The sequence below is a fragment of the Phyllostomus discolor genome, chromosome 9, assembly GCF_004126475.2.
Source record: "Phyllostomus discolor isolate MPI-MPIP mPhyDis1 chromosome 9, mPhyDis1.pri.v3, whole genome shotgun sequence".
NCBI classification, from domain to species: domain Eukaryota; kingdom Metazoa; phylum Chordata; class Mammalia; order Chiroptera; family Phyllostomidae; genus Phyllostomus; species Phyllostomus discolor.
In genome coordinates this window covers 65,026,046-65,053,966 of record NC_040911.2, presented here as the reverse complement: position 1 = coordinate 65,053,966, position 27,921 = coordinate 65,026,046, and the positions used below count along the sequence as shown (strand labels likewise).

Sequence of the window (27,921 nt, the reverse complement as noted above, 5' to 3'; positions counted from 1 at the left end):
AAGCCTGAACAGACTGATATCAGCTGATGAAATCAAAGCAATAATGAAAAAACTCCCAGCACAGAAAAGCCGTGGACCAGACGGGTTCACAGGAGGTTTTACAAGACATTTAAGGAAGAGCTAACCCCTATCTCCTTGGACTACTCCAAAAAAATCCAAGAAGAGGGAAGGTACCCAAATCCTTTTTATGAGGCCAGCATCATCCTAATCTTAAAACCAGGTGAAGACAAAACAAACAAAGAAAACTACAGGCCAATATTGCTGATGAACACAAACACTAAAATCCTCAGCAAAATACTGTCAAACCGCATCCAGCAATACATTAAAAAGATCATACTCTATGGTCAAGTGGTATTCATTCCAGGGATGCAATGGGGGTACAATATTCACAAATTGATAAATGTAATACATCACATAAACAAAATGAAAGACAAAAATCACATGATGATATCAATAGATGCAGAAAAAGCATTTGATAAGGCACAGTACCCATTTATGAGAAAAACACTAAGCAAAGTGGGAATAGAGGGAGCATTCCTCAACATAATAAAGGCCATGTATGAGAGCCTACAGCCAACATCATACTCAATGGGCAAAAAGTAAAAGCTTTCCCACTAAGATCAGGAACAAGACAAGGATGTCCACTTTCACCACTTCTATTCAATGTAGTATTGGAAGTCCTAGCCACAGTAATCACACAAGAAAAAGAAATAAAAGGCATCCAAGTTGGAAGGGAGGAAGTAAAACTGTCACTGTTTGTACATGACATGATAGTGTACCTAGAAAACCCTATAGACTCCACCAAAAAACTACTCAACCTAATAAGTGAATTTGGCACAACAGGAGGATTTAAAGTCAATATTCAGAAATCGAAGGCATTTTTACCCACCAAAAACTGAAATATCAGAAACAGAAATCAAGGGAAAAATCCCATTTGCTATAGCAACAAGAACAGTAAAGTACCTAGGAAATACCTTACCAAGGAGATAAAAGTCCTGTACTCAGGAAACTATACAACTCTGAAGAAAGAAATTAAGGAAGTCACTGTGAGCCTCTTAAAGTAGGAAGGACTACATCATATTCATTACTTACTGCTGGTACCCAATTGTCTACAACTCATTGATCTCCATTGAACTTTGGTTGAAAAAATTATTGAGCTCGAACCTCAACTTTTCTCTTTCCTTTTCTTAAAGCTCAGTGACTGAAATTTACTTGTCAGTCTTTTGTGAAATCATCTATTGTATTAAAACACTGAACAAAAAAGATTATTTGATAATAGTTTGAAAATGGAGATTTATTTTTATATTTTTAATTAAATTTTATTGTTTATGCTTATTACAGTTGTCCCAATTTTCCCTTTTTGTCTTGTTCCACCTAGCCCCACCACCAACTTCCTCAGGCAACCCCCATACCATTGTCCATATCCATGGGTCCTGCATATATGTTCTTTAGCTATTCGGTTCCCTTTGGTGTACTTTACATCCCCATGACTATTCTTTAACTACTTTTTTGTATTTCTTAATCCCTTTACATTTTTCACCATCTTCCAGTCCCTCCTCCCATCTGAAAACTGTCAAATGTCCTCTATCTATGATTCTGTTTCTGTTTTGCTTGTTTATTTTGTTTTTTTTTTAGAATCAATTGTTGATAGATATGTGTTTATTGCCATTTTACTGTTCATATTTTTGATATTCCTTTTTTTCTTCAAGAAGACCCTTTAATATTTTATATAATACAGGTTTGGTGGTGATGAACTACTTTATCTGTTTCTTGTCTGGGAAGCTCTTTATCTGTCCTTAGATTCTAAATGATAGCTTTGTTGGGTAGAGTAATCTTGGTCAAAGGTCCCTCCTTTTTATCATTTTAAATATTACTTGTCAATCCCTTTTATTCTGCAAAGTTTCTTTTGAGAAATCAGCTGACAGTCTTATAGGAACTCCTTTGTAGGTAATTGTCTGCTTTCCTCTTGCTGTTTTTAAGATTCTGTCTTTTTCTAAACTTTGGCATTTTAATTATGATGTGTCTTGGTCTGGGTCTCTTTGGGATCATCATGTTTGGGACTCTGTACTTCCAGTACTTGTATGACTATTTCCTTCAATAAGTTAGGGAAGTTCTCTTTCATTATTGTTTCAAATAGGTCTCCAATTTCTTGCTCTTCCAGCATCTCTATGATGCAAATGTTGGTACCCTTAAAGTTGTCCTAGAGGCTTCTTACGCTATTGTCACTTTTTAAATTATTTTTTTTCTTGCTGTTCTGATTGGTTGTCGTATGCTCTCTTATGTTCCAAATCACTGATTTGATTCTCAGCTTCATCCACTCCACTGTTGATTCCCTGTAGATTATTCTTTATTCTAATTACTGTATCCTTCATTTCTGACTGCTTTTTTATGCTAATGAGTTTCTTACTAAGTTCCTTGAGCATCCTTATAGCCATTGTTTAGAACTCTGCATCTGATAGATTGCTTTTATACATATTCTTTAGCTCCTTTTCTGGACTTTTGTTCTGTTTTGTGTTTTTTTTTCCCCATTGGACCATGTTTCTTTGTCTTCTCATTTGACAGCCTCCCTGTGTTGTTTCTGTGTATTAGGTAGAGCTGCTATGTTTTTAAGGCTTGATAAAATGGTCTAATGTAGCAGGTGTCTTTTAGGGTCCATTGAGTACCTATTACCCAAGCTGGGTACTCAAGGTGTGCACACTGTGCAGGCTGTGTACACCCTTCTGTTGTAGTTGAGCCTTGATTACTGTTGGTATGTCCAAGGTCATCAACCTATATTCTGTCCAGGGCCACACAACATTAGCTACAAAGTGATCTGCAGATTGCTGACATTTGTGCTCTGCTTGGAGGTGCCCTGGAGAGGCCAAGCTGTGATCCAAGACCAGCTGCTGTTAGTGCCAAGTCTGGGGCAAGTTAGTGAGAGGTAAGGGTCTGCTGAAGCCAGATGCCACACCTATACATTCTTTTTGAACCTTAATTGCCCTCCTCTAAAACATTAGGATAATGCAGTTAGAGTTCCTTTTGATCAACTCTCCTCCCTAGAAATAGCCATTGTTAAAATTTTAGTATGTATTCATCCAGGCTTTTTAAATATTTTTATATGAAGTAGTTGTATTCATAGAAAAGACTATACCACTTTATGGCAGTTTAAAAAAATAATTATATTATTAATTTTAGAGAAAAAGGAAGGGAGAGAGAAAGAAAAGGAAAGAAACTTTGATGTGAAAGAGAAACGTTGGTCAATTGCCTCTTGTATGTTGCCTGATCAGGGACTAAACAACAACCCAGGCATGTGCCCTGACTGGGAATCAAACAGGTGGCCTTTCACTTTGTGGGATGATGCCCAACCAACTAAGCTATACCAGTCAATATATAGTCTCTTTTTGGATATGTAATGCTTTGACATTTGCTTCTTCACTCAACTCTTTGATATTTAATAATGTTAATATATCCAGGACACTTCTTTTCCCTTCTGGGTAGTAGCCACTGTATGGAATGTGCCACATTTGTCCATTTAAGTTTTTTTTCATAGTTTCCATGAATGTTTACATTTTTCCTATAGTTTTGTTATTGCAAACAGTGCTGCAGTAAACATCCTTGTTCATGTCTCCTTGGGCCCCTTGCAAGAGTTTTCAGACTATATTTCCAGAATTGTTCTTGCTTGGCTTGGGAATACCGACGTTCCCACCAAACATGGCCATACTAGCAGCCTTCCTCCAGACCTTTTCCTAGTTCTTCAATAGTTAGTATTGTCAGCATTTTTAACTTTTGCCAATATGATAGGTGTAAAAGGAGATATTATTGTTTCAATTTTATGTCTTCAAATATTATTGAGGTTGGATACTTTTGTATGTTTATTGATCATTTACCTCCCCTGTCCATTCATGTCCTTTGCCTATTTAGATGGTTCTCTTTAACTGGAATTCAATTGTTGGTTTATTATGTGTGTTGCAAATCTTCTCCATATAGCTCTGCTTTTTAAAAAACACTTTTAGGATACTTTTGGTAGAATTCTTAGACTTTGATGTGGTCAAATAGTTCATTATTTTTTTATGACTTCTGCCTTTCGTATTTTTAAGGACTAAATTTTCTACCCCCAAGATTATAGTGATATTCTACTATATTTTTTTCTAGTAATTTCTAACTATTTAAAAAATTTTAGGCTGTTAACTTATCTGTAAAATATATTTGTATATTGTATGAAGTAAGGGCTCAAATTAATTTTTTCCCATATGATTACTCAGCACTGGTGATCATGTAGCTTATTCTTTCTTCACCAATTCAAAGTGCCACCTTTAACCTATATCAATATATCATAATTGTATGGCACTTTTCTGGATTCCATTCTGTTCTGTTTCTACTCCAATAGAAACAGAACAGAAGCTGCTGTAATGAATGGGTTTATAATGTCATAATATTCATTAGGAAATTTGACCCACTCTTCTTATTTTTTAAATTTTGTTTACTACATGTTCCTCCATTTTTATGCTTTCATAATCAGTTAATTTCACTTCACAAAAAAATCTTGTTGGGATGTTTTATTGATATCTAAAATAAATATTAAAAAACTAGATTGTATACTATATTTTTTCCTAATGCCTTCAAAATATCTTACTTGGTTTTCCCTACATATTACTCCTGTAAGTAAAGAGCAGGGCAGATCCGGCTCTTGTGGAACCTAAAGTCAATACAATTTTGGAGCCGTCTTTAAAAAAGAATGTAAAATTATGAATGCAGTAGTGGTGCCTTGGAAGGGACCTGTGCTAGGGAGGAACATGAACCTCCAGTTTTATTAGCTTTCTGGTAAACCCACTTCAGATAAGCAGTCTTACTTTAGAAGTTTTAGCAAATTTTGCTTTCACTCTCACTAGGATAAAGTACTTGCTCATGACTTCTAAGCTATGTAGATGGTATAAACAATAAAAAAAAACAATTAAATTTGCAGCTGCAATTGTAATTTTAGTTGTGTGTTATATAATATCACTGCCTTGACTTTTCTCTGGGATAGTACCTCACATTTGAGGATCTCAGAGCACATTGTGAAAATTAACTAATTAAACCTCACAAAACCCCAGAGACATGGGAAAGAGATGTAGCATCACTTCTCCCAGTTCTGAAATGCAGCCACCTCTGGAGATGAGCATGGCAGCTACTTAATAATAAAGTGCAACACCCCATGACAGTTTAGCCAAGACGATTAGTAGTTGTAGTTGGTAATTGTCTCACGAACTTTAGACTGTCAAGCAGTAAAGACACCAGGATTATTAGTTCATTGCAAATCGAATCTGTTCTTTTTAAAAAATATATTTTATTGATTATGCTATTACAGTTGTCCCAATTTCCCCCTTTTGTCTCCTTCTGCCTGGTAACCCCCTCCCCTCCATCAATCCTGCCCTTAGTTCATGTCCATGGGTCATGCATATAAATTTTTGGGCTTCTCCATTTCCTACACTATTCTTAACATCCCCTGTCTGTTTTGTACCTAACGATTATGCTTCTTAATCCCTGCACTTTATCCCCCATTCTCCCTCGTCCCTCCTCCCAGCTAATAACCCTCCAAATGATCTCCATATCTATGATTCTGTTCCTGTTTTGGTTGTTTGCTTAGTTTGTTTCTTTAGATTTGTTTGTTGATAGTTTTAAGATTTCTGACTTCTTAGAAATTTTGTCCTAATTATTAAAGAAATGTATGCACAGTGAAGGTCCAGTTTTCTTTTAGTTTTGTTTTTTGTAGTTCTTCACATTTAAAACTTAAAGTAGGAAAAGACTATCTTTTAAAAAAGTGCAACTTAAGAATAGAGAGTTATTGATAATATATTTTCTTCAAAAAGTTTTCTACTGAGCAGAATGAATCAATGATAGTAGAAGTCAGAAGAACAGCTACCATTATTGAGGTATTAGCTGGACAGGGGGATGAGAGCAGAATATTCTGGGCACTAGAAATGCTTTAGACTTCATTTGGGTGGTTGTTATATGGGAATAGATACATGTTCACAGACTTTACTGTGTGTGTGTGTGTGTGTGTGTGTGTGTGTTGTATTTCAATAAGAAAGTAAATAACCCCAAAAGCATGCTGCTTTTGTCATCACAAGAATACCAGAAACCCCATGTTGACTACCTGGAAAGTTTCACGAGAAGCAGGGCATATTCAGAAACTAGAGACATGGTACATTTTATTCTCCCCAAAGTATCTTTTTTGTTGTTCAAGTACAGTTGTCTCCATTTTTCCCCCACAGCTTTCCCCTACCACCCTCAATCATACCCCCCTTTGACTTTGTCTATGGGTCCTTTATACGTGTTCCTAGATGACTCTTCCTTTTCTTTCCCATGTTAACATCCCTCCCCTGTGGTTTCTGTCATTTGGTTCTTTGTTTCAATGTCTCTGGTAATATTTTGCTTGCTTGTTTGTTTTGTTGATTAGGTTCCACTTACAGGTAAGATCATATGGTATTTGTCTTTCACCACCTGGCTTATTTCACTTAGCATAATGCTCTCCAGTTTCATCCATGCTGTCACAAATGGTAGGAGCTCCTTCTTTCTCTCTGCTGCATAGAATTCCATTGTGTAAATGTACCATAGTTTTTTGATCTACTCATTTACTGATGAGCACTTAGGTTGCTTCCAGCACTTGGCTATTGTAAATTGTGCTGCTGTGAACATTGGGGTGCATAGGCTCTTTTGAACTGGTGTCTCAGGATTCTTAGGGTATAATCCCATCAGTGGAATTTCTGGGTCAAAAAGCAGTTCAATCCTTAGTTTTTTGAGGAAATTCCATACTGTTTTCCATAGTGGCTGAACCAGTCTACATCCCCACCAGCAATGCATTAGGATTCCCTTTTCTCCACAACCTCGCCAATACTTGTTTGTTGCTTTGTTTATGATGGCCATTCTGACTGGTGTGAAGTGGTATCTCATTGTGGGTTTAGTTTGCATCTCTTTGATGATTAGCGATTCAATGCAATCCCTATTAATATACCAATGACATATTTCACATATATAGAACAAATATTTCACAATTTATGTGGAACCATAAACGACCCCAAATAGCCACAGCTATTTTGAGAAAGAAGAACAAAGTAGGAGGGAGCACAATACATGATATCAAACTATATTTTAAGGCCATTATAATCAAAACAGTCTGATGCTGGCATAAGAACAGACACATAGATCGATGGAACAGAAGAGAGAGCCCAGAATGTCTCTATGATCAGCTAATATTCAACAAAAGGGGCAGAAGCATAAAATGGAGTAAAAATAGCCTCTTTAACAAATAGTGTTGGGAGATCTGGACAGCTAAATGCAAAAAATAAAACTTGACCACTAATTTACACCATACACAAAAATAAACTCAAGATGGATAAAAGACTTAAATATAAGTTGTAACACCATAAAAGTCCTAGAGGAGAACATAGGCAGGATAATCTCAGATACTCCATGTAGCAATATTTTCACTGATAAGTCCCCTAGAGCAAGGGACATAAAAGAAAGAATAAACAAATGGGACTTCATCAAAATAAAAAGCTTCAGCATGGCTAAAAAATAAATCAGAAAACATAAAGGAAAAATGAAAGGGAACCAATTCTATGGGAAAATATATTTGCCAATGATACCTCAGACAAGGTTTTGATCTCTAAAGTATCTTTTATTTTTAAAAATTTTTAAAAGATTTTATTTATTTATTTTTAGAGAAGGAAGGGAGGGAGAAAGAGAGAAAGAGAGAGAAACATCAATCAATGTGCATTTGCTGGGGGCCCTGGCCTGCAACCCAGGCATGTGCCCTGACTGGGAATCAAACCTGCGATGCTTTGGTTCACAGCCCGTGCTCAATCCGCTGAACTATGCCAGCCAGGGCTTACTTTTTTAATTTTAATTTTTTATTGAATTTATTGGGGTGACATTGGTTAATAAAATTATATATGTTTTGGATACATAATTCTACATGCATCATCTGTATATTGTATTGTGTGTTCACCACCCTAAGTCAAGTCTCCTTCTATCACCATTTATCCTCCCTTTAGCTTCTTCTACCTCCCCCTATCCTAGCCTTCCCTCTGGCAATCACCATTCTGTTGTCTTTTACCATTAGTCTTTCTTTTATTTCTTTTCTTAATCCAGTCACCCTTCTCACCCAGCCCCCAACCCCTCCCCTCTGACAAAGTATCTTCCTTCAGAAAAGTTTATTCAGTGTCCTTCACTCCTCTATTTTTTTTCTCCAAAAAAGCTACTTATAATGCTTGGAGGCAGTTGTCTCTCATTGTACCTGCAATATGATGTATCTCCTCACATGTGCCCTTTATACTTCCCTGGGCATCTAATTTTTCTCTTAGAATTTCATTCCATTTTGTTTACCTACATCTTTGCCAGAAGCAGGTATAGGGTGTGAGTAACCCAGGAACATGGGGTTGAGAGGCATGTGCAGGGGCAGTTGCCCTGTCTGGCACTAGAAGAAAACAGTGGGAGAGGAGGAAGCAGAGAGGATCTAGGCTGCCTCTGACCCTGCAGCATCTGATGTGGCTGTTGGAAAGGTTAGAAACAAGAAGACAGAGCAGCAAACCCAAGATGGCAGCACCATCTCTGGAGCCTCCAGCAGAGCCAGGGTCCCTTCTGCATCTGTGGCAGCACTCCAGGGAGGGACAGACCCTTGGTAGATTGTCCTAGAGCTGCTCTAAGCTAAGGCCCAAAGGCTGAGAGCAGATGTCATGGCTGAGAATCCCTAGCAGAGCAGGTACAGCATGAGCCAGAACAGAGGCCTGGGAGCAGGGAGATGGGGGAAAAGGGGAAGAGAAAATATCAGGAGTGGAGAGAGAGTTGGAGAGAAAGAAAGAGGGAAGGGACATGGAGGGAGGGGGAAAAAGGAAGAGAGACCAATAGGAAGAGTCTGACAGGAAGAAAGGCTGGAAGAAAGACACACAGAAATAAAGAAAGAAAGCTGAAGGGGGGGAGCTTTAGAGACAAAATGGGAAAAATGTTCTTCTACTATTATTTTTAGTGAAGCTTAAATACATCAGTGCTACCCTTATTATTGACTTTTCAGAACATATTAAACCAATAATGCTTGGTTCCAGTTCTTTTTGCTTACAGAAAAGTGAAGATTGGCTGATGCAGACCCTGGCTTCTGGGGTCCGCTACATTGTGGATGAGGCACAAGAAATTCACATGGACTACCAAGTCCTGTGGAGGAAAAGGGACAGCATGGCTTTTCTCTCAAGAGGAGAAAAAGCCTGCGCCCTTGCCTTGACCAGCCTTTATTTCTTTTTCTGGGCATATCACATGATGGTCCTCATTCTGTCCAGGTTCGCTTTAGGTGGTTACCTTTTACAGAAAACAAAGGAGACAGTGCCACTAATCACATCACAGAAGAAGGATATTTACAAATGCAAAGGGAAAAGTGATTGAACTGGTTACACTCATCCTTGGAAGGTTTGGCATGGATTTTAGGAAGTTACAGTAAGCACTTGCTGTCTCAATTCAGGGTGAGGGAATTTTAACAAAAGCAAGTCTCATAGCACCAGGAACAATGCAGGCCTGATTCCCCATGGGAGAACCTGTCCATGGGCGTGGGTCCTGTGCATCCCCGAGTGGGAGCTGGGCCCACACCACACAGAATGGTCTATAATTGGCCACTGTCAGACTGCATGTTCACAATCTTTTCAAAGGGAAAGTAGGCTTTGTGCTAATCTTTGGCCTTTAGTTGTCGCTAATTGCAGTCTTTTCCACATTCTATCTTAAAATCATTTCAAAGCCTGCCATCCAGGAAGTTGATACTCAGTTGTTTGTAACTTCAAAGGGGGATTCTGTGAAAGGATCACATAGCAACTGGCTATGTCTAGGGCCTTCTGGGTGCCAGGCCCAGCTAAGGTCCATCTCTGGCATCATATTATCTCCATTATGTGGATGAAGCCATGTAGAGGTGAGAATGGGGTGGGCTCCATGTGAAGCTGTGGGCTGCTTGACCCTGTTCTTCCCACCTCATGGTGCTGTCCTCTGCAATATAATTCTTTAGGTTGCAATTTAGAAAGACATTACTATGCTGTTTCCAATTTTATGTGGTTCTGCAGATATTTATCATCCGTTTCCTGCCCTTTTGCCTCTCTCTCTCAAAGATGCTGAGCTCAGGAGTGGCAGCCAGGATTTCCAGAAAATATTGGAGGAGCCACAGGAACCTGTCACTCCAGAGGGCAGGGAAAGGGAAAGTATTCAGGTAACAGAGATCATTGTACCCATACCTGGGACATGGGATAGTCCTAGGGGCTGCTTGGGTGGCCACAGTTGTGGGTGGTTCTGGTGTTCAGGTTATTTGAGAAGTTCTAACTTCTGATACCAAAAAGGCCTGACTAGTACTGGGAGCAGTGAGGTGGAGGAAAGAGCAAGCCCAGAGGGAACAGACATGTTTGTAATACATAGTAGAGCCTCACTGCTATCTTTAGGAATACAACTCAGAATGGAATTTCATCCCTTCTCTACCTTCCTTCTCACCCATTCCCTAATTTCAGGAGGCTGAGGTTGATGAAGCTGCTCACTTAAATCCAGTTAAAAAGTTCACACTTTCTGAAGAGACTTACATAGTATCCACATATTCAAATAATACAGCACTTTCCCTCCTGCCCAGTTGGACCTTGCGATTGGAAGCTGTGTGGACTACACAGATGTCCACAGAGCTTCCTGGAGAGCTATTAGCTCCATTGTCCCGGCTTAGCCTCAGCAGGAGCCCTTCCCACTTCTGCTGCCAGGGTGACATTGATAGCACTCTGCTTCTGTTGCTTCTGCAGCCCTTACCTAAAGAAAGGGACCTACACAAAAGGGGGCCATGGGCTCACTTCTGGGCTGACATTGTCAGCCTGGTCCTTCGTCAGCACTGTGTATGGCCAGACTCCCAGGGTGCTTTTCACTACACAACTCCTTCAGCTCCTGGTGTTCCTGGCTCCTCCATCCAGCTAGGCCTGGAACCCACTCCTGAACCCAGCATGGCGGACAAGTGTAGTGCCCGTCTTGCTTTAATTTCTCCATTCCAGTCTTAAACAAAACAACATTCTCCTTGCCCATCAACTGATGCAAAAAAAATCTTGGGGAGAAGAAGGAGGGAGGACATTTATCTTAGCACTAGGCCACCTGGCTTATCCTCTCAATTTTTATATTGTCTCTATGGAAAATGCATTCTTATACCACAAACCACAAAAGGACCATTGGTAGCTGGCTAGATGTTGTATTTCAAGTGCTGACTTAGTCTCTGCACAGAGGTTGAACTCTTAAAATAGTCAGGCACTTTCCTTAGTGCTGGAAGATTAATCACAGATTAGACTTTGCAGTAAAAAAGATTAGCGAACTTAAAATAGAAATGAGAATTTAAAAAAAGATCAGTGTGTCAGTGAGCTGTGGGTTAACTTCAGGTATCTAATATGTATGTAATTGGAGTTCATTTAAAAAAGGGGAGAGAAAGGTTGGAACAAAAACATTTGAATAAGCAATAACTAAAAAAATTCTAAATTTTATGAAAACAATAACCCATAGTCACAAGCTCAACAAATAGCGAGCACAAGGAACAGGAAGAAAAATATATCATACAATCATAATCAAATAGTGCAAAAATAATGATAAAGAGAAGTTCTTTAATTGGATGGTGGTTATGTTAGAAAAATCTATAGCTAACATTATAGTTAATGGTAAAAGACAGAATACTTTCCACCAAGGTCAGGAACCAAACACAAATGTCCTCTCACCACTTCTATTCAAAATTGTACTAAAGGTTCAAGCCAATGTGAAAAGACGAGAAAAGAAATAAAAGGCATCTAGATTGAAAATGAAAAATTAAGACTCTCTTTTATTTGAAGATAATCATCTAGAATCTATAAAACAGCTACTAGAACTAATAAGTACTTTGGCAAGTTGCTAAATATATGCAAAATTAATATGCAATGAACAAATAGAAATTGAGATAAATATTATTTACAATAGTACAAATGTACAAAATACTTAGAGATAAATCTGACAAAAAATGTTTAAAACCTGTGCATACTGGAAAATACAAAATATTTCTGAGAGAATATAATAAGACTTAAATAATTGGAGAGATATTCTGATATTCCATGTTCATGGTTTTGAAGACTCAATATTGCCAAAATGTTAATTTTTCCCAAATTGATTAATGCAATCCCTGTCAAAATTTCAGGAGAAATTTTTATGGGAATTGATTGATTGGAAAATTCATATGTAAATGGAAAGGACTTATGTAGCCAAAACAACTTTGGAAAAAGAACAAAGTTGTAGGACTAATACTTCTGATTTCAAGACTTATTATAAATTTCTTGTAATTAAGACAGTGTAATCAAAAGGTTTCTGGAAACAAATGAAAACGAACTCACAACAACCCAAAACTTATGGGACACAGCCAAGGCAGTCCCGAGAGGGAAGTTCATAGCGATACAGGCCCACCTAAAAAGGTTAGAAACATTCCAAACAAACAACCTAACCCTGTGTCTACAGGAACTCGAGGAACAACAACAAAGACAGCCCAGAGCAAGCAGAAGGAAGGAAATAACCAAGATCAGAGCAGAATTAAATGACATAGAGACTAAAAGTACAATTCTAAGGATCAATTAATCAAAGAGCTGGTTCTTTGAAAAGATAAAGAAAATCGACAAGCCTTTAAGCAGACTCATCAAGAAAAAAAGAGAGAAGACCAAAATAAAAACAATCAGAAATGAAAGAGGAGACATTACAACAGATACCACAGAAATACAAAGGATTATAAGAAATTACTAGGAAGAACTGTATGCCAAGAAATTTGAAAACCTAGATGAAATGGACAAGTTTCTAGAAAAATATAATCTTCCAAAACTCAATGAAAAAGAAGCAGAAAGCCTGAACAGACCAATAACAGCAAAAGAAATTGAAGCAGTAATCAAACAACTCCCAACACACAAAAGCCCTGGACCAGATGGTTTCACAGGAGAATTCTACAAAGCATTTAAGGAAGAGCTAACCCCTATCCTTCACAGACTATTCCAAAAAATCCAAAAAGATGGGAGTCTCCCAAACTCTTTTTATGAGGCCAACATCATCCTAAATCCAAAACCAGATAAAGACACAACAAAGAAAGAAAACTTCAGGCCAATATCACTGATGAACATTGACACTAAAATCCTCAACCAAATACTGGCAACCCGCATCCAACAATACATTAAAAAGATCATACACCATGACCAAGTGGGATTCATTCCAGGGATGCAAGGATGGTTCAATATTTGCACGTCAGTAAATGTAATACATCACATAAACAAAAGCAAAGACAAAAACCACATGATTATATCAATTGATGTAGAAAAAGCATTTGATAAGGTACAGCACCCATTCATGATAGAAACACCCGGCAAAGTGGAAATAGAGGGAGCATTCCTCAACATAATAAAGGCCATATATGAGAGACCTACAGCCAACATCATACTCAATGGGCAAAAATTAAAATCTTTTTGAGTAAGATCAGAAACAAGACAAGGCTGTCCACTTTCACCACTTCTATTCAATATAGTACTGGAAGTTTTAGTCACAGCAGTCAGACAAGAAAAAGAAATAAAAGGCATCCAAATCAGAAAGGAGGAAACAAAACTGTCACTGTTTGCAGATGACATGATAGCATACATAGAAAATCCTATAGACTCCACCAAAAAACTGCTTGACCTAATAAACGACTTTGGCAAAACAGCGGAATACAAAGTCAATATCCAGAAATCAAAGGCATTTCTGTACACCAACAATGAAACAGCAGAAACAGAGATCAAGGAAAAAATTCCATTTGAAATAGCAAAAAGAAAAATAAAATACTAGGAATAAATCTAACCAAAGAGGTAAAAGACCTGTATTCAGAAAACTACATAACACTCAGGAAAGAAATCAAGGAAGACACAAACAAATGGAAACATATACCGTGTTCATGGATTGGAAGAATTAACATCATCAAAATGTCCATACTACCCAAAGCAATTTACACATTGAATGCAATTCCCATTAAAGTACCAATGGCATATTTCACAGACATAGAAGAAACACTTCAAAAATTTATATGGAATTATAAACGACCCCGAATAGCTGCTGCAATTTTGAGAAAGAAGAGTAAGTAGGAGGGATCACAATACTTGACACTAAAGTATAACACAAGGCCACTGTAATCAAAACAGCCTGGTACTGGCATAAAAACAGGAACATGGACCAATGGAACAGAACAGAGAGCCCAGAAATAAACCCAAGTCTCTACGGTCAATTAATATTTGACAAAGGAAGCAGCAACATAAAATGGAGTAAAAATAGCCTCTTCAACAAATGGTGTTGGGGGAACTGGACAGCCACGTGCAAAAAAATGAAACTTGAGCACCAACTTACACCATATACAAAAATAAATTCAAGGTGGATAAAAGACTTAAATATAAAACGTGACACTATTAAAGTCCTAGAGGAGAATGTAGGTAGGAAAATCTCAGATATTTCACGCAGAAACTTTTTTACTGACATGTCCCCTAGAGCAAGGGACATAAAGGAAAGAATAAACAAATGGGACCTCATCAAAATAAAAAGCTTCTGCACGGCTAAAGAAAACAGTATCAAAATTAAAAGAGAACCAACTGTATGGAAAAACATATTTGCCAATGACACCTCAGACAAGGGTTTAATCTCCAAAATATATAAAGAACTTACATGACTGCACTCTAAGAAGACAAGGAATCCAATTAAAAAGTGGGCAAAGGACTTGAAGAGACACTTCTCCAAGGAGGACATACAGAAGATCCAAAGACACATGAAATGATGTTCAATATCGCTAGCTATCAGAGAGATGCAAATTAAAACCACAGTGAGATACCACTTCACACCATTGAGAATGGCCATCATAAACAAAGCAACAAACAAGAAGTGTTGGAGAGGTTGTGGAGAAAAGGGATCCCTAGTGCACTGTTGGTGGGACTGCAGACTGGTACAACCACTATGGAAAGCAGTCTGCAACTTCCTCAGAAAACTAAAAATGGATCTGCCTTTTGACCCTGCAATTCCACTGCTGGGACTATATTCTAAGAATACTAAAACACCAATTCAAAAGAACCTATGCATCCTAATGTTCATAGCAGCACAATTTACAATAGCTAGGTGCTGGAAGCAACCAAGATGCCCATCAGTAAATGAATGGATCAAAAAACTATGGTACATTTACACAATTGAATTCTATGCAGCAGTAAGAAAGAAGGAGCTCCTATCCTTTGCAACAGCTTGGATGGAGCTGGAAAACATTATGCTAAGCAAAACAAGCCAGGCAGTGAAAGACGAATACCATATGATCTCACCTTTAACAGGAACCTAAACAACAAAACAAAGAAACAAGCAAAATATAACCAAAGACACTGAAATAGAGGTCAGGCTGACAGTGCCCACAGAAGAGAGTAGAGGGAATTTCAGGGGACAGTGGGAAGGGTTCACGGGAACAAACTTAAAGGACACATGGTCATAAACTAAGGGGAGGGTGGTAATGGGAGGGAAGTAGGGAGGGGTGCGAGGGGGGCTGGATTGGGAGTAAAAAGGAGAAAACTGTAATTGAACAATGATTAAAATAAAATTAAAAAAGACTGTAATAATGATGTCAAGGTCAACAAATAAATTAATCGAGCAGAACAGAAGATCCATGTATAGACTCAGCATATAATTTATAATGATAAAAAGCAGATCATTGCTTGCATGGGATTGCAAAGTGGCACGGGGTGGGAGGAGGCACATAGAAACACAGGAGCTTTTAGGACTGATGTGTATACTCATTATTTTTATTGTGATATTTGTATGGGTGCATACATAAAGGTCAAAACTTTTCAAAAGGTACACTTTAAATATATGCAGTTTACTATATGTCAGTTATACCTCACTAAAGCAATTTTAAAAACCTAGTGGAGCTTTCAGTTTGCACAGAAGAATAAAAGTATTTTATGTTAGTTATTATTATTAATATCTACAAGAATTAGGGGTGCCAGCATTGTGCTAAGCATCCATCTTACCTATTTATCCTGATTTTATTCTCATAACAACCTTATGAGGTAAGTGATGCTCTTAACTCCTTTTTTCAGATGAGGAAACTGAGGGCCCATAATATTCTCACTGCCACACAACCAGTAAGCATTAGAACCAGGATCTGAGTCCAAGCAGTTTGCTTCAAAGCTCAGGCTCTGAGCCACTCTGGGAGTTGATTAATTCCTATGTTTTGCCATTGTTGTTTGCAGGAAAAAATCACAGAAGAAGCCGCAATTGAGGAACTTTTACCAGTAGTCCAAAGTGGTACTACTAGTGAAATAGAGGTAGGGCTTGTGCAGGGCTTTGCGTGCTGTCTGGTTTGCCCCCACATGGTTCACTCCTTGCCACCTGACTCTGACCTTTTCTCCTCCAGGCTCCCTGAGTCTCTCTACAAGTTTACATCTGCCACCTCCTTTAGGGCTTACTCCACAAAATTCCCTTGATTAACTTTTACTTTACTGTGATTAATCCTCTATTCTGTCTTCTACAGCTCAGACCTAGAAGTTACAGTTTCTGCATAAATTATTTACAAAGTTTTCAGTAATTAAGAGTTTTTCTCTTTTGCCCCATTGTCCACAGAGAAAACATTTTGTAGGGGCAAAACGTTTGTAAGAATTTTTTGCAACTATATGTATCATATGTCCATACATATTCTCATACATACACTTAATATGTGTTATGTCATTCATCTGCATCCTTGGTTCTAGTAAGTGCTCCTTCCTGTGATAGATTCAGGCCAAGGGGTGGTAGCATCTTGCCAGTTGCTATCCCTGGGCACTTCCTCATCTTTGTTGGTTTTCCTTTACCCTGCACACACCTTCACACATGGTCCTTTGTTAAACTGTCTTTGTCCACTCCATTGGTATATATGATCTGTTTCCTGCTGGAAACCTGAGGATTCAGGTAGAGATCAGCAGGGCTCTGTGGATCATGCTCTGGATTTTGAACTTTTCCTAAGTAGCAGAGGAAGGCTGTGAAGGTTTTAAGTGGGATATTGATATGATCAGACATGCTCATTCCTCAGTGATGAGCACAGTTCTAAACTTCCAGTGGATTCTCAAGTGTCTGTTATTGTTAGGTCAGCTGACTCAGAATGAATCAGCCCCAAAATCTACAGAGCCCTTGAAGGCGGAACAGGGAAGAGGAAATTGAGTCATCTCCATGGAGGTCCTGGGACAAATTCACTGAACATTAATCTCAGACACTTGAATTCTGAGGGAAGGGAGATTATTTCTCCCCCTTCCCCTTCAGAACTGAGCAATTAGGTCTTTACAGAGGTCAGCTAGAGATAAAGATACCATTTAATTATTGTTAAACCTGACCTTGAGCAAAGTTTGGATGTGTAACAAAAATGGACTTACTACTTCCTCCAACTGAATCAAATGTACATACCTAGCAGTAGGCAGGCCTCACCCTTAGGGCAGAGTCTGCCCTCATGGACTAAGTGCGTGGAGGAGACAAGAATGCATGAATCCTGGAGCAGGATGTGCTGCTGGAAAGAGTGCACTAGGCAGGCACAGGGTCAATTTTCTGAATCTCACTTCAACATACACCGTGGGGCCCCTACCCATATGCTTCTGACAGTGCTCATTCCTCAGCTCCCTGAGAAGGAGGAGTTCAAGTGCCTGGTTTTTCTCTGCTGTTGTGCCTTCAGGCAGGTCAGAATCTTTAGGGGAGCAGCCATCAGCTAATGACTGAAGTCAGCTAGAGAATCAGTGTCCCGGTTCCTTTGCCTCTTAGGGGGGTACTTCATGGTCTGCAAGAGATTTTGGCAGAAATGAGTCCACAGTAGTAATCCACTCATTAAGCACTCTGTGTTGGTGTCCTTCCCTTCCTCGATTCACTTCCCCTTTCCCCTCACAGAATTTCCTGTTATTACTCCCCCAAAAAAGTATGCTCTGAGTTTGCTTCTGGGGAAACCCACATTAAGGCATTTACTCCCCATGCTTTGGTAAAGTTAGACATACAGCAGAGGGGAGCAGTTTTCTCTTCAGTATTTCTGAAACGGTAACCATTCCTTTGGGAACCCAAACAAGGATGTGGTGAGTGCACAGGACAGTCCTCACTGCATTCAAAGTACAGGAACCCTAGAGGGCATCTGGGTCAACAAGGTGAATGGATTTCCCATGTTTATCTCCTTTTCCTTCTGGGGAAAAAAAGAACACTGAAGTGACAAATGATCGCATAAAAGAATAAAAAGGGCCCATATTTGCAAAGACTATGAGACTGGGAGAGGAGATGTTACAGGATGAATACTTTAAAATGTTTCAAGTGAAGAAAATCAATGGTGGAGTTTACACTGGTTTAGTACTGCTGAAAAGGTGAAACTTGGGACCTGGAGCTTCTGTGGAAGGTGGGGCAATGACTGGTCTGAAACATGGGGTCTGCTTGACTGTCTGCTCTGGAGGGTTGGGGGCATTAGATTCTTTGCAAACAGTACTTAACTTGTCATCTATCCCCCAAGTGAAACAACCAGATGACTATTCTCAAGAGAGATTGAACAGAAGCCGCTCCAAATTCAGGTTCAGATTCTACATATGAGGCTGTGTAAAGGGGGAACATAGAGAATAGAAGAATAAATGGAATTTTCTCTTTCAAATGGAGTAACCCCTGAACCTCTCCTCCTGGCATCTCATCCAAATGCCAAAATTCAGGTCTCTGTATTAGTTGTTTTTATTGCTACTGTAACAAATTACCCCAAATTTAGTGGCTTAAGACAACATAAATGTATTGACTTGCAGTTCTGAATGTCAGACAGCCAAACAGGTCTTACTGTGCTAAGATCCAGGTGTAGCCAGGGCCCTATTCCTACTGGAGGCCCTAGGAGAGAATTTATTCCCTTGCCAGCTTCTAGAAACCACTTGCATTCCTTGGCATGTAGCCCCTCTCTCCATCTTCAAAGCTAGTAGCATGACATCTTCCAATCTCTCTTTGACTCCGGCCCTCCTGCCTTTCTCTTACAAGGAAGGATTCTTATGTTTTGTGCCTACCCAGATAATCTAAAATAATCTCCTTGTCTCAAAATCCTCAATTTAATAACATCTGCAAAGTCTCTTTTATCCTGTCAAGTAACATCAACAGGTTCTGGGGATTAGGCCATGCGCACATCTTTGGAGACCACAATTTTGCCTACCAAGTGCCTCATGTAGGTGATTGGAGGACTTAATTACCCTGGAAACCTGATAGGCCCACAGAAAGGCATCTAGATAATGTCCCTGGAGGTGATTGCCCAGTGAAATGCCAGGTCTGTACTTGATTCCCCCATGAAGTGCCCTGTTAGTTGTTGAGTCTTTTGCTACCTACCAAGCACAGTTGATTTTAGGAAGCTAGAAAAGTTCTTTAGTGATAAAAGGGCATAAATCATGAACAAAGAAGACAATGAAAAGACCTGGAACTTAAACAGAAGCTGTAAAACAAGAATGCAGGTAGTGTAGCTGGCAGGTGAGCAAGGCTAGATTAGAGGAAGGAGAGAGAAGAAATGAAGTCGTATACCTGTAATTTTTAGACCATAAGATGCACCTAGGTTTTAGAGGAGGAAAATAGGAAAAAAGTTTTGAATAAAAAAATGCGGTTAAATATTTAATAACAATGTTTCACCAATGTAAATATAAACAGAACTCAAAAGCAGCATTAACAACCATTATTCCTCCCAAATTTGGGGTGTGTGTGTCTTATAGTCCAAAATATATGGTATTATCTCAAATGCTTGGTTGTTTGGAAAATAATATTGACAAACATGTGACAAATCTGACAAAGCACATGAAAAAAAATTAGGAAACCAAGAGAATGAAAACAAAGTACACAGATGAGAACACAGTTATATCACACTTCTTTCCCCAGTAATAGTGATACCTACATATTCATAATAATGTAAATACTTAGTTTTAACCATGAATTGTGCTATAATTATGTTGAAGAATGAGGAGATGAGATATGGGGAAGAGGGTAGTATAAGGGGGTTACGCCAAAAAGGAATTTCAAACACTGATGAATTAAGAAATAACAGCATAAGCACATATTTAAAAATATAGAGATAAATAGCAAAAGAAATGAGAAAGGTGAAAGTGCTAGCCAATGGGGAGAGGAGCTTGGGGGGTGAGGGGGCTCCTGATTTTTCTTTTTAAGTTTTTAGTGCAAGTATTATTTTAAGTTTTACTATATGCATGTATTACTTTGATTTAAAATAACTCCAAGAAGGATCTCAGAAAGAATCATTTTCCTGTATTTGACCTATAACATCTTCTTAGATACCCCTAAAAAGAGGTCAGAAGGACTCAGTGCTAAGTTCCCTGGTGGCTCTGGGCAGTTGGACCTCCTGGACTCCACCTTACTACCACCTGAATAGTCCCAAGATCCAAAAATCCTTGTAGCACAAACTCACAATTAAAACACTCTTGGGGACAGAGGTATTTTATTTATGGAATTAACATGTATATACTACTACTATGTTTTAACCTCTACCAGTGATGCAGTTAAAATATGCTTCCTATATCAAAAGCCAACTGAAACCATTCTCTTTTTTTACCTTCATGGGAGAACTTGTTTCAGTCCTTTTTATAAATTTTTAATATCTTATTAAGAACATCTCTTTAAAACTAGGCCTGGCTCAGGATAATTTGTTTCAGGTAAGATAGTTGCATTTGTCCTAGAAATGTAGAGGAGATGTAATCACTAATCCATTAAATTGCAGAAAATAAATAGGATTCCCATGTGGTTCCTCCTCTGTCCTTGCTCTAGGACTTGGGAAATCCTGGTCAAGTCCTAGATACTGAAGATACCAATCACTGTGTCAGTGATATGAGCTCAGCATCCATCTCACTGCCTGAGGAGACCAATTACTTCCGCCCCATCTACATGGGAGCCTCTTCTGCTTTTTGTATTCAGCTGTTTTGTATTGATGAGAAACATGAAGCAAGGCAAGTATTGATCTCCAGGTTATCTGTTATGGTAAGACACTTATGGTGTTGATGGCCCAACATTTTAATATTTCAGAGCCAGTGGTTTCCAAACCTAGCCACACATCCTAAACTCCTGGAAAGCTTTTTTAAAAGCATAGGTTCCTTGACCCCATTCCTAGAGATTCCAGTCCATAAAATTTGAGTAGGATCATAGCAATGGGATCTCCAGGGTCTGGATCACCTATATCACAGTTGGGGATATGGAAAATTATCACTTATGTAACCATGTGCTGCTCCCCATTCTCTAAAGTTGTCATTTTGGAGGAACTTTGGATTTAGGGACTACTTGTCTGGAGGTTTTGTTTTTGTTGTTGTTGTTATTGCAAGTAACAGAAAATTCAACTCAATCTAGATTTGAGAAAGTGGAATAATTGCCTTACATAACAAAGGGTAAGTCCAGTGTCAGGATTGATTTTCAATATGGCTTGATTGAGGATTTACATAACCCAGTCAAGGACCAAATTTCTCACCTCCCAGCTCTGGTCCTCTTCTGCTGGCCCTATCCTCACAGCATTGTCTCCATCTGGGGCTAAAAGTGGACTGTAGGCTCAGGCTCTGCACCAAAAACTCATGAGGAAAACACTCTGGTTTGGGCTTAGCTTTCCAGCCAAAGCCCCACTGGGTCTGATCAGGCTGTGTGCTCATCTTTGATCTGATGTCAGGGGCCAGGCTAAACAGCTTAGTTCCTTACCTCATGCTCCCTGCAGGATCTGGTGCTAAAGCTTCACCCAAAGGTAATCTGAGAAAGGGTTAGTGGAACACCAAACAACAATCTAGGGCAGCTGCTGGAAGGAGTCGTGGTGCCAATGCAGATGATTGAACCATCCCACTTCCTGTCCCTCTAGAATACCTATTTGTTCAGTACTTGCTGCTCCTTGTAGTTTGAACATGAATCCCTGCCCTCAATGCCTAGATTTCACACCTTCTTCAGGGTACCCACATACTCCACCATTTTTTCCCCAGCCAATCTTAAAGAGGAATAAACCGGCCCATTTGATATACTGGAATGCTCTGGAACATCTTTTAGGTGACCAAGAACACCACTGGACATTCCATTTTAGAGGATGTATTTAAACACATTTCCAGTCTCCTAGCCTTACTTAGAACTATGTTTTACTTATACTTTTTTCCTCTTAAATTTTAAATTTCTTTGGACATCTAGAAGGTTGAAAAAGGAAATCCTTTAAATTTAATTATAGCATAGACATCTAAAAGGCCTATAAATCCTTCTAAATTTGTTGTGTATATTTGCTTTCCCCTGTGCATTCAGATATGATTGTGTTTGGGATGTGATTTTTGAATTTTCAGACAGAAATTCAGTGACCCACATGGTTTGCCTGTGAATATGCATCTGCAGCTAGTGTATATCTTTTGCATATAGAAAAGATCAGAGTAGCTTATAATATGCCCACATGTGCCCCTCCTCCTCTTCTTTTCTAAAAAGGCAGGGAGGGATCATGTTCACAGAGTGACTGTTTTGCTTTTTGAATGTGCAGAGATTTTTAATTGCAATAATAGTACCTTCAGTTTTAGAAAAATACTTTATTACAAATGTACGAAGCTTGTGACTTCTGCAACTGATTAAGGTTCAGCCAGACAGAGATTCTGACTAGTGGTTGGCTAATCACTGCCTGAAGGGGAGAAAGTGGTAAAAAATCTTAAATATATACTAAACTGATTTGCTTGCAGGTCGGTGACAATGTCTGGTGTTTTTACAGGTCATTGGACTTTATGGATTTTGTTTTCAGTCTCTTTCCTGTAAGTACTTGCTGAATTTTAAGTAACATAATTGGTTTCGTAAGCTAGAAAAGTGAAATGCCATATTCATTGTCCAGACATTTAAAATGCTGTGAATGTAGGGGTTTCATCTGTTTGTGTGTTCTGATGATAAGGATGACTGACATGTCATGTACTCTTAAAAATAAAAAATATTGTCATTTTTGTTAATTTTTTAATCATGCTGTTTTAATAGTTTTCTTTCAATGCATAATTTCTTTTTGATATAGCATGACAAGTATTATCTTTTTAAAGAATCAAATCATTAATAGAATGCTAGTATAACATGAAAATGTCAGAAATTACATGGAGATGAATTAGACTATTGTATTACTGTATAGATTACATTAGCTCAAGAAATTCTGAGACCATTAAATTGCTTTGTGAGGATAGGAAAGTGAGTACTTGTGGTTGATTTTCTGCTTGGTCCTGCCTTAGTGCCTGTTGCGTATGAGGAGCTCCCCGCAGGCAAACATCCATGTACAAATAAGATAGTCCATTTCAGGGAGTTCTGGCCTCTTTCTCCATTTTTGTTTCATTGTTGTCAAGGGATGGAGATTCTAACTAACCTTTTATCAGGGTATTGGAAGGAAGAAAGTGGGGAAGAGAAGTAACTGAAGAATAGAACGAGTTTTTATAAAAGCTTTTTCCATGTTCGCCTGTCAGTTAACAACTGTACTTCTTCAGTTGGCTAATTAATAGCACAGTATCTACTTCCTTTTTTTTAATTTTATTTTAATCATTGTTCAATTACAGTTTTCTCCCTTTTACTCCCATTCCAGCCCACCCACCCAACCCTCCCCACTTCCCTCCCATTATTACCCTCCCCCTAGCTTTTGTCCATGTGTCCTTTAAATTTGTTCCTGTAAACCCTTCCCATTCTCCCCTGAAATTCCCTCTCCTCTCCCCTCTGGTCACTGTCAGTCTGTCCCCTATTTCAGTGTCTTTGGTTATATTTTGCTTGTTTCTTTGTTTTGTTGTTTAGGTTCCTGTTAAAGGTGAGATCATATGGTATTTGTCTTTCAGTGCCTGGCTTGTTTTGCTTAGCATAATGCTTTCCAGCTCCATCCATGCTGTTGCAAAGGGTAGGAGCTCCTTCTTTCTTTCTGCTGTATAGATTCCATTGCGTAAATGTACCATAGTTTTTTTCATTTACTGATCCATTCATTTACTGATGGGCATCTAGGTTGCTTCCAGCATCTCCCTATTGTAAATTGTGCTGCTATGAACATTGGGGTGCAAAGATTCTTTTGTATTGGTGTTTTAGTGTTCTTAGAATATAGTCCCAGCAGTGGAATTGCAGGGTCAAAAGGCAGATCCATTTTTAGTTTTCTGAGGAAGTTGCAGACTGCTTTCCATAGTGGTTGTACCAGTCTGCAGTCCCACCAACAGTGCACTAGGGATCCCTTTTCTCCACAACCTCTCCAACACTTCTTGTTTGTTGCTTTGTTTATGATGGCCATTCTCAATGGTGTGAAGTGGTATCTCATTGTGGTTTTAATTTGCATCTCTCTGATAGCTAGCGATATTGAACATCATTTCATGTGTCTTTGGATCTTCTGTATGTCCTCCTTGGAGAAGTGTCTCTTCAAGTCCTTTGCCCACTTTTTAATTGGATTCCTTGTCTTCTTAGAGTGCAGTCATGTAAGTTCTTTATATATTTTGGAGATTAAACCCTTGTCTGAGGTGTCATTGGCAAATATGTTTTTCCATACAGTTGGTTCTCTTTTTATTTTGATACTGTTTTCTTTAGCCGTGCAGAAGCTTTTTATTTTGATGAGGTCCCATTTGTTTATTCTTTCCTTTATGTCCCTTGCTCTAGGGGACATGTCAGTAAAAAAGTTTCTGCGTGAAATATCTGAGATTTTCCTACCTACATTCTCCTCTAGGACTTTAATAGTGTCACGTTTTATATTTAAGTCTTTTATCCACCTTGAATTTATTTTTGTATAAGGTGTAAGTTGGTGCTCTAATTTCATTTTTTTTGCACGTGGCTGTCCAGTTCTCCCAACACCATTTGTTGAAGAAGCTATTTTTATTCCATTTTATGTTGCTGCTTCCTTTGTCAAATATTAATTGACCGTAGAGACTTGGGTTTATTTCTGGGCTCTCTGTTCTGTTCCATTGGTCCATGTTCCTGTTTTTATGCCAGTACCAGGCTGTTTTGATTACAGTGGCCTTGTGTTATACTTTAGTGTCAAGTATTGTGATCCCTCCTACTTACTCTTCTTTCTCAAAATTGCAGCAGCTATTCGGGGTCGTTTATAATTCCATATAAATTTTTGAAGTGTTTCTTCTATGTCTGTGAAATATGCCATTGGTACTTTAATGGGAATTGCATTCAATGTGTAAATTGCTTTGGGTAGTATGGACATATTGATGATAGTAATTCTTCCAATCCATGAACACGGTATATGTTTCCATTTGTTTGTGTCTTCCTTGATTTCTTTCCTGAGTGTTATGTAGTTTTCTGAATACAGGTCTTTTACCTCTTTGGTTAGGTTTATTCCTAGGTATTTTATTTTTCTTTTCGTTATTTCAAATGGAATTTTTTCCTTGATCTCTGTTTCTGCTGTTTCATTGTTGGTGTACAGAAATGCCTTTGATTTCTGGATATTGACTTTGTATCCCACTGTTTTGCCAAATTCGTTTATTAGGTCAAGCAGTTTTTTGGTGGAGTCTATAGGATTTTCTATGTACACTATCATGTCATCTGCAAACAGTGACAGTTTTGTTTCCTCCTTTCTGATTTGGACGCCTTTTATTTCTTTTTCTTGTCTGATTGTTGTGGCTAAAACTTCCAGTACTAAATTGAATAGAGGTGGCGAAGTGGACAGCCTTGTCTTGTTCCTGATCTTACTCAAAAAGATTTTAATTTTTGCCCATTGAGTATGATGTTGGCTGTAGGTCTCTCATGTATGGCCTTTATTATGTTGAGGAATGCTCCCTCTATTTCCACTTTGCCAAGCGTTTTTATCATAAATGGGTGCTGTACCTTATCAAATGCTTTTTCTTCATCTTTTGATATAATCATGTGGTTTTTGTCTTTGCTTTTGTTTATGTGATGCATTACATTTACTGACATGCAAATATTGAACCATCCTTGCATCCCTGGAATGAATCCCACTTGGTCATGGTGTATGATCTTTTTAATGTATTGTTGGATGCGGGTTGCCAGTATTTGGTTGAGGATTTTAGTGTCAGTGTTCATCAGTGATATTGGCCTGAAGTTTTCTTTCTTTGTTGTGTCTTTATCTGGTTTTGGATTTAGGATGATGTTGGCCTCATAAAAAGAGTTTGGGAGACTCCCATCTTTTTGGATTCTTTGGAATAGTCTGTGAAGGATAGGAGTTAGCTCTTCCTTAAATGCTTTGTGGAATTCTTCTGTGAAACCATCTGGTCCAGGGCTTTTGTGTATTGGGAGTTTTTTGATTACTGCTTCAATTTCTTTTGCTGTTATTGGTTTGTTCAGGCTTTCTGCTTCTTTTTTATTGAGTTTTGGAAGATTATATTTTTCTAGAAACTTGTCCATTTCATCTAGGTTTTCAAATTTCTTGGCATACAGTTCTTCCTAGTAATTTCTTATAATCCTTTGTATTTCTGTGGTATCTGTTGTAATCTCTCCTCTTTCATTTCTGATTGTGTTCATTTGGGTCTTCTCTCTTTTTTTTCTTGATGAGTCTGCTTAAAGGCTTGTCGATTTTCTTTATCTTTTCAAAGAACCAGCTCTTTGATTAATTGATCCTAGAATTGTGCTTTTAGTCTCTATGTCATTTAATTCTGCTCTGATCTTGGTTATTTCCTTCCTTCTGCTTGCTCTGGGCTGTCTTTGTTGTTGTTCCTCGAGTTCTTGTAGACACAGGGTTAGGTTGTTTGTTTGGAATGTTTCTAACCTTTTTAGGTGGGCCTGTATCGCTATGAACTTCCCTCTCGGGACTGCCTTGGCTGTGTCCCATAAGTTTTGGGTTGTTGTGAGGTCATTTTCATTTGTTTCGAGAAACCTTTTGATTTCTTCCCTAATATCATTCTTGACCCATTCATTGTTTAATAGCATGCTATTTAATCTCCATGATTTGTAGTGTTTTGTTTTGTTTTTTTCCTTCGGGTTGGTTTCTAGCCTCAGTCTCTTGTGGTCCGAGAGAATGCTTGGTATGATTTCAAATTTTTTGAAATTCTTGAGGTTTGTTTTGTGTCCTATCATGTGGTCAATCTTTGAAAATGTTTCATGTACATTTAAAAAGAATGTGTATTTAGCATCTCTGGGATGGAAGGTTCTGTATTTATCAGTAAAGTCCATTTCATCTAGGGTATTGTTCAATGCCACAATATCTTTGTTGATGTTTTGTTCAGAAGATTTGTCCATTTTTGATAGTGGGGTGTTAAAATCCCCCACAATAATTGTGTTGCTGTCAATATCTTTCTTGAAGTCCTCTAAGATTTTCTTTATGTATTTGGGTGCTCCTACATTGGGTGCATATATATTTACAATATTTATGTCTTCTTGGTGGATTCTTCCCTTGAGTATTATGAAATGACCTCCTGGGTCTCTCTTTATGGTCCTTCTTTGGAAGTCTATTTTGTCAGATATGAGTATTGCTACCCCGGCTTTTTTTTTTCCTGTCCATTTGCTTGGAAAATTTGTTTCCAGCCCTTCACTTTCAACCTGTGCAGATCTTTTATCCTGAGGTGGGTCTCTTGTAGACAGCATATGTGTTGGTCATGTTTTCTTATCCAATCAGCTATTCTATGTCTTTTGATTGAAGCATTTAATCCGTTTACGTTTAAGGTTATTATTGATAGGTACTTATTCATTGCCTTTTATGTACGTGTGTTCCTCTCTCACTCTCTCTTTTCCTTTCTTTCCTTAAAGCAGTCCCTTTAGCATCTCTTGAAGAGCTGGTTTAGTGGAGGTGTATTCTTTAGACCTCTTTTTTCTGAGAAGCTCCTTATTTGGCCTTCTATCTTGATTGAGAGCCTTGTTGGGTAAAGTAGTCTTGGTTGCAGACCTCTGGTTCTCATTACTTGTATTATGTCTTGCCATTCTCTTCTGGCTTGGAGCGTTTCCATTGAGAAGTCAGCAGCTAACCTTATTGGGGCTCCCTTGTATGTTACTTCCTGTTTCTCCCCTGTTTGTCACCTTTAAGGTTCTCCCTTT

At 38.5% G+C, this 27,921-nt stretch overlaps 1 protein-coding gene and 1 long non-coding RNA gene across 2 annotated transcripts in view; one reads left to right on the top strand and one right to left on the bottom strand.

Annotated features, from left to right (window-relative positions):
• Window positions 1-27,921, top strand: part of CFAP61 (cilia and flagella associated protein 61) — a 382,310-nt gene that overhangs the window by 172,157 nt on the left and 182,232 nt on the right. The window contains 4 exon segments of the mRNA XM_036009477.1: window positions 10,101-10,198; window positions 16,242-16,316; window positions 20,770-20,948; window positions 22,709-22,748. Coding sequence (XP_035865370.1) covers window positions 10,101-10,198; window positions 16,242-16,316; window positions 20,770-20,948; window positions 22,709-22,748 — 392 coding nt within the window.
• LOC118496771 lies at window positions 887-13,940 on the bottom strand. Its single transcript, XR_004899323.1, has 3 exons — window positions 13,902-13,940; window positions 1,385-1,390; window positions 887-1,044 (listed from the first exon to the last, which is right to left on the bottom strand). It is a non-coding gene; the product is annotated as an uncharacterized LOC118496771 (long non-coding RNA).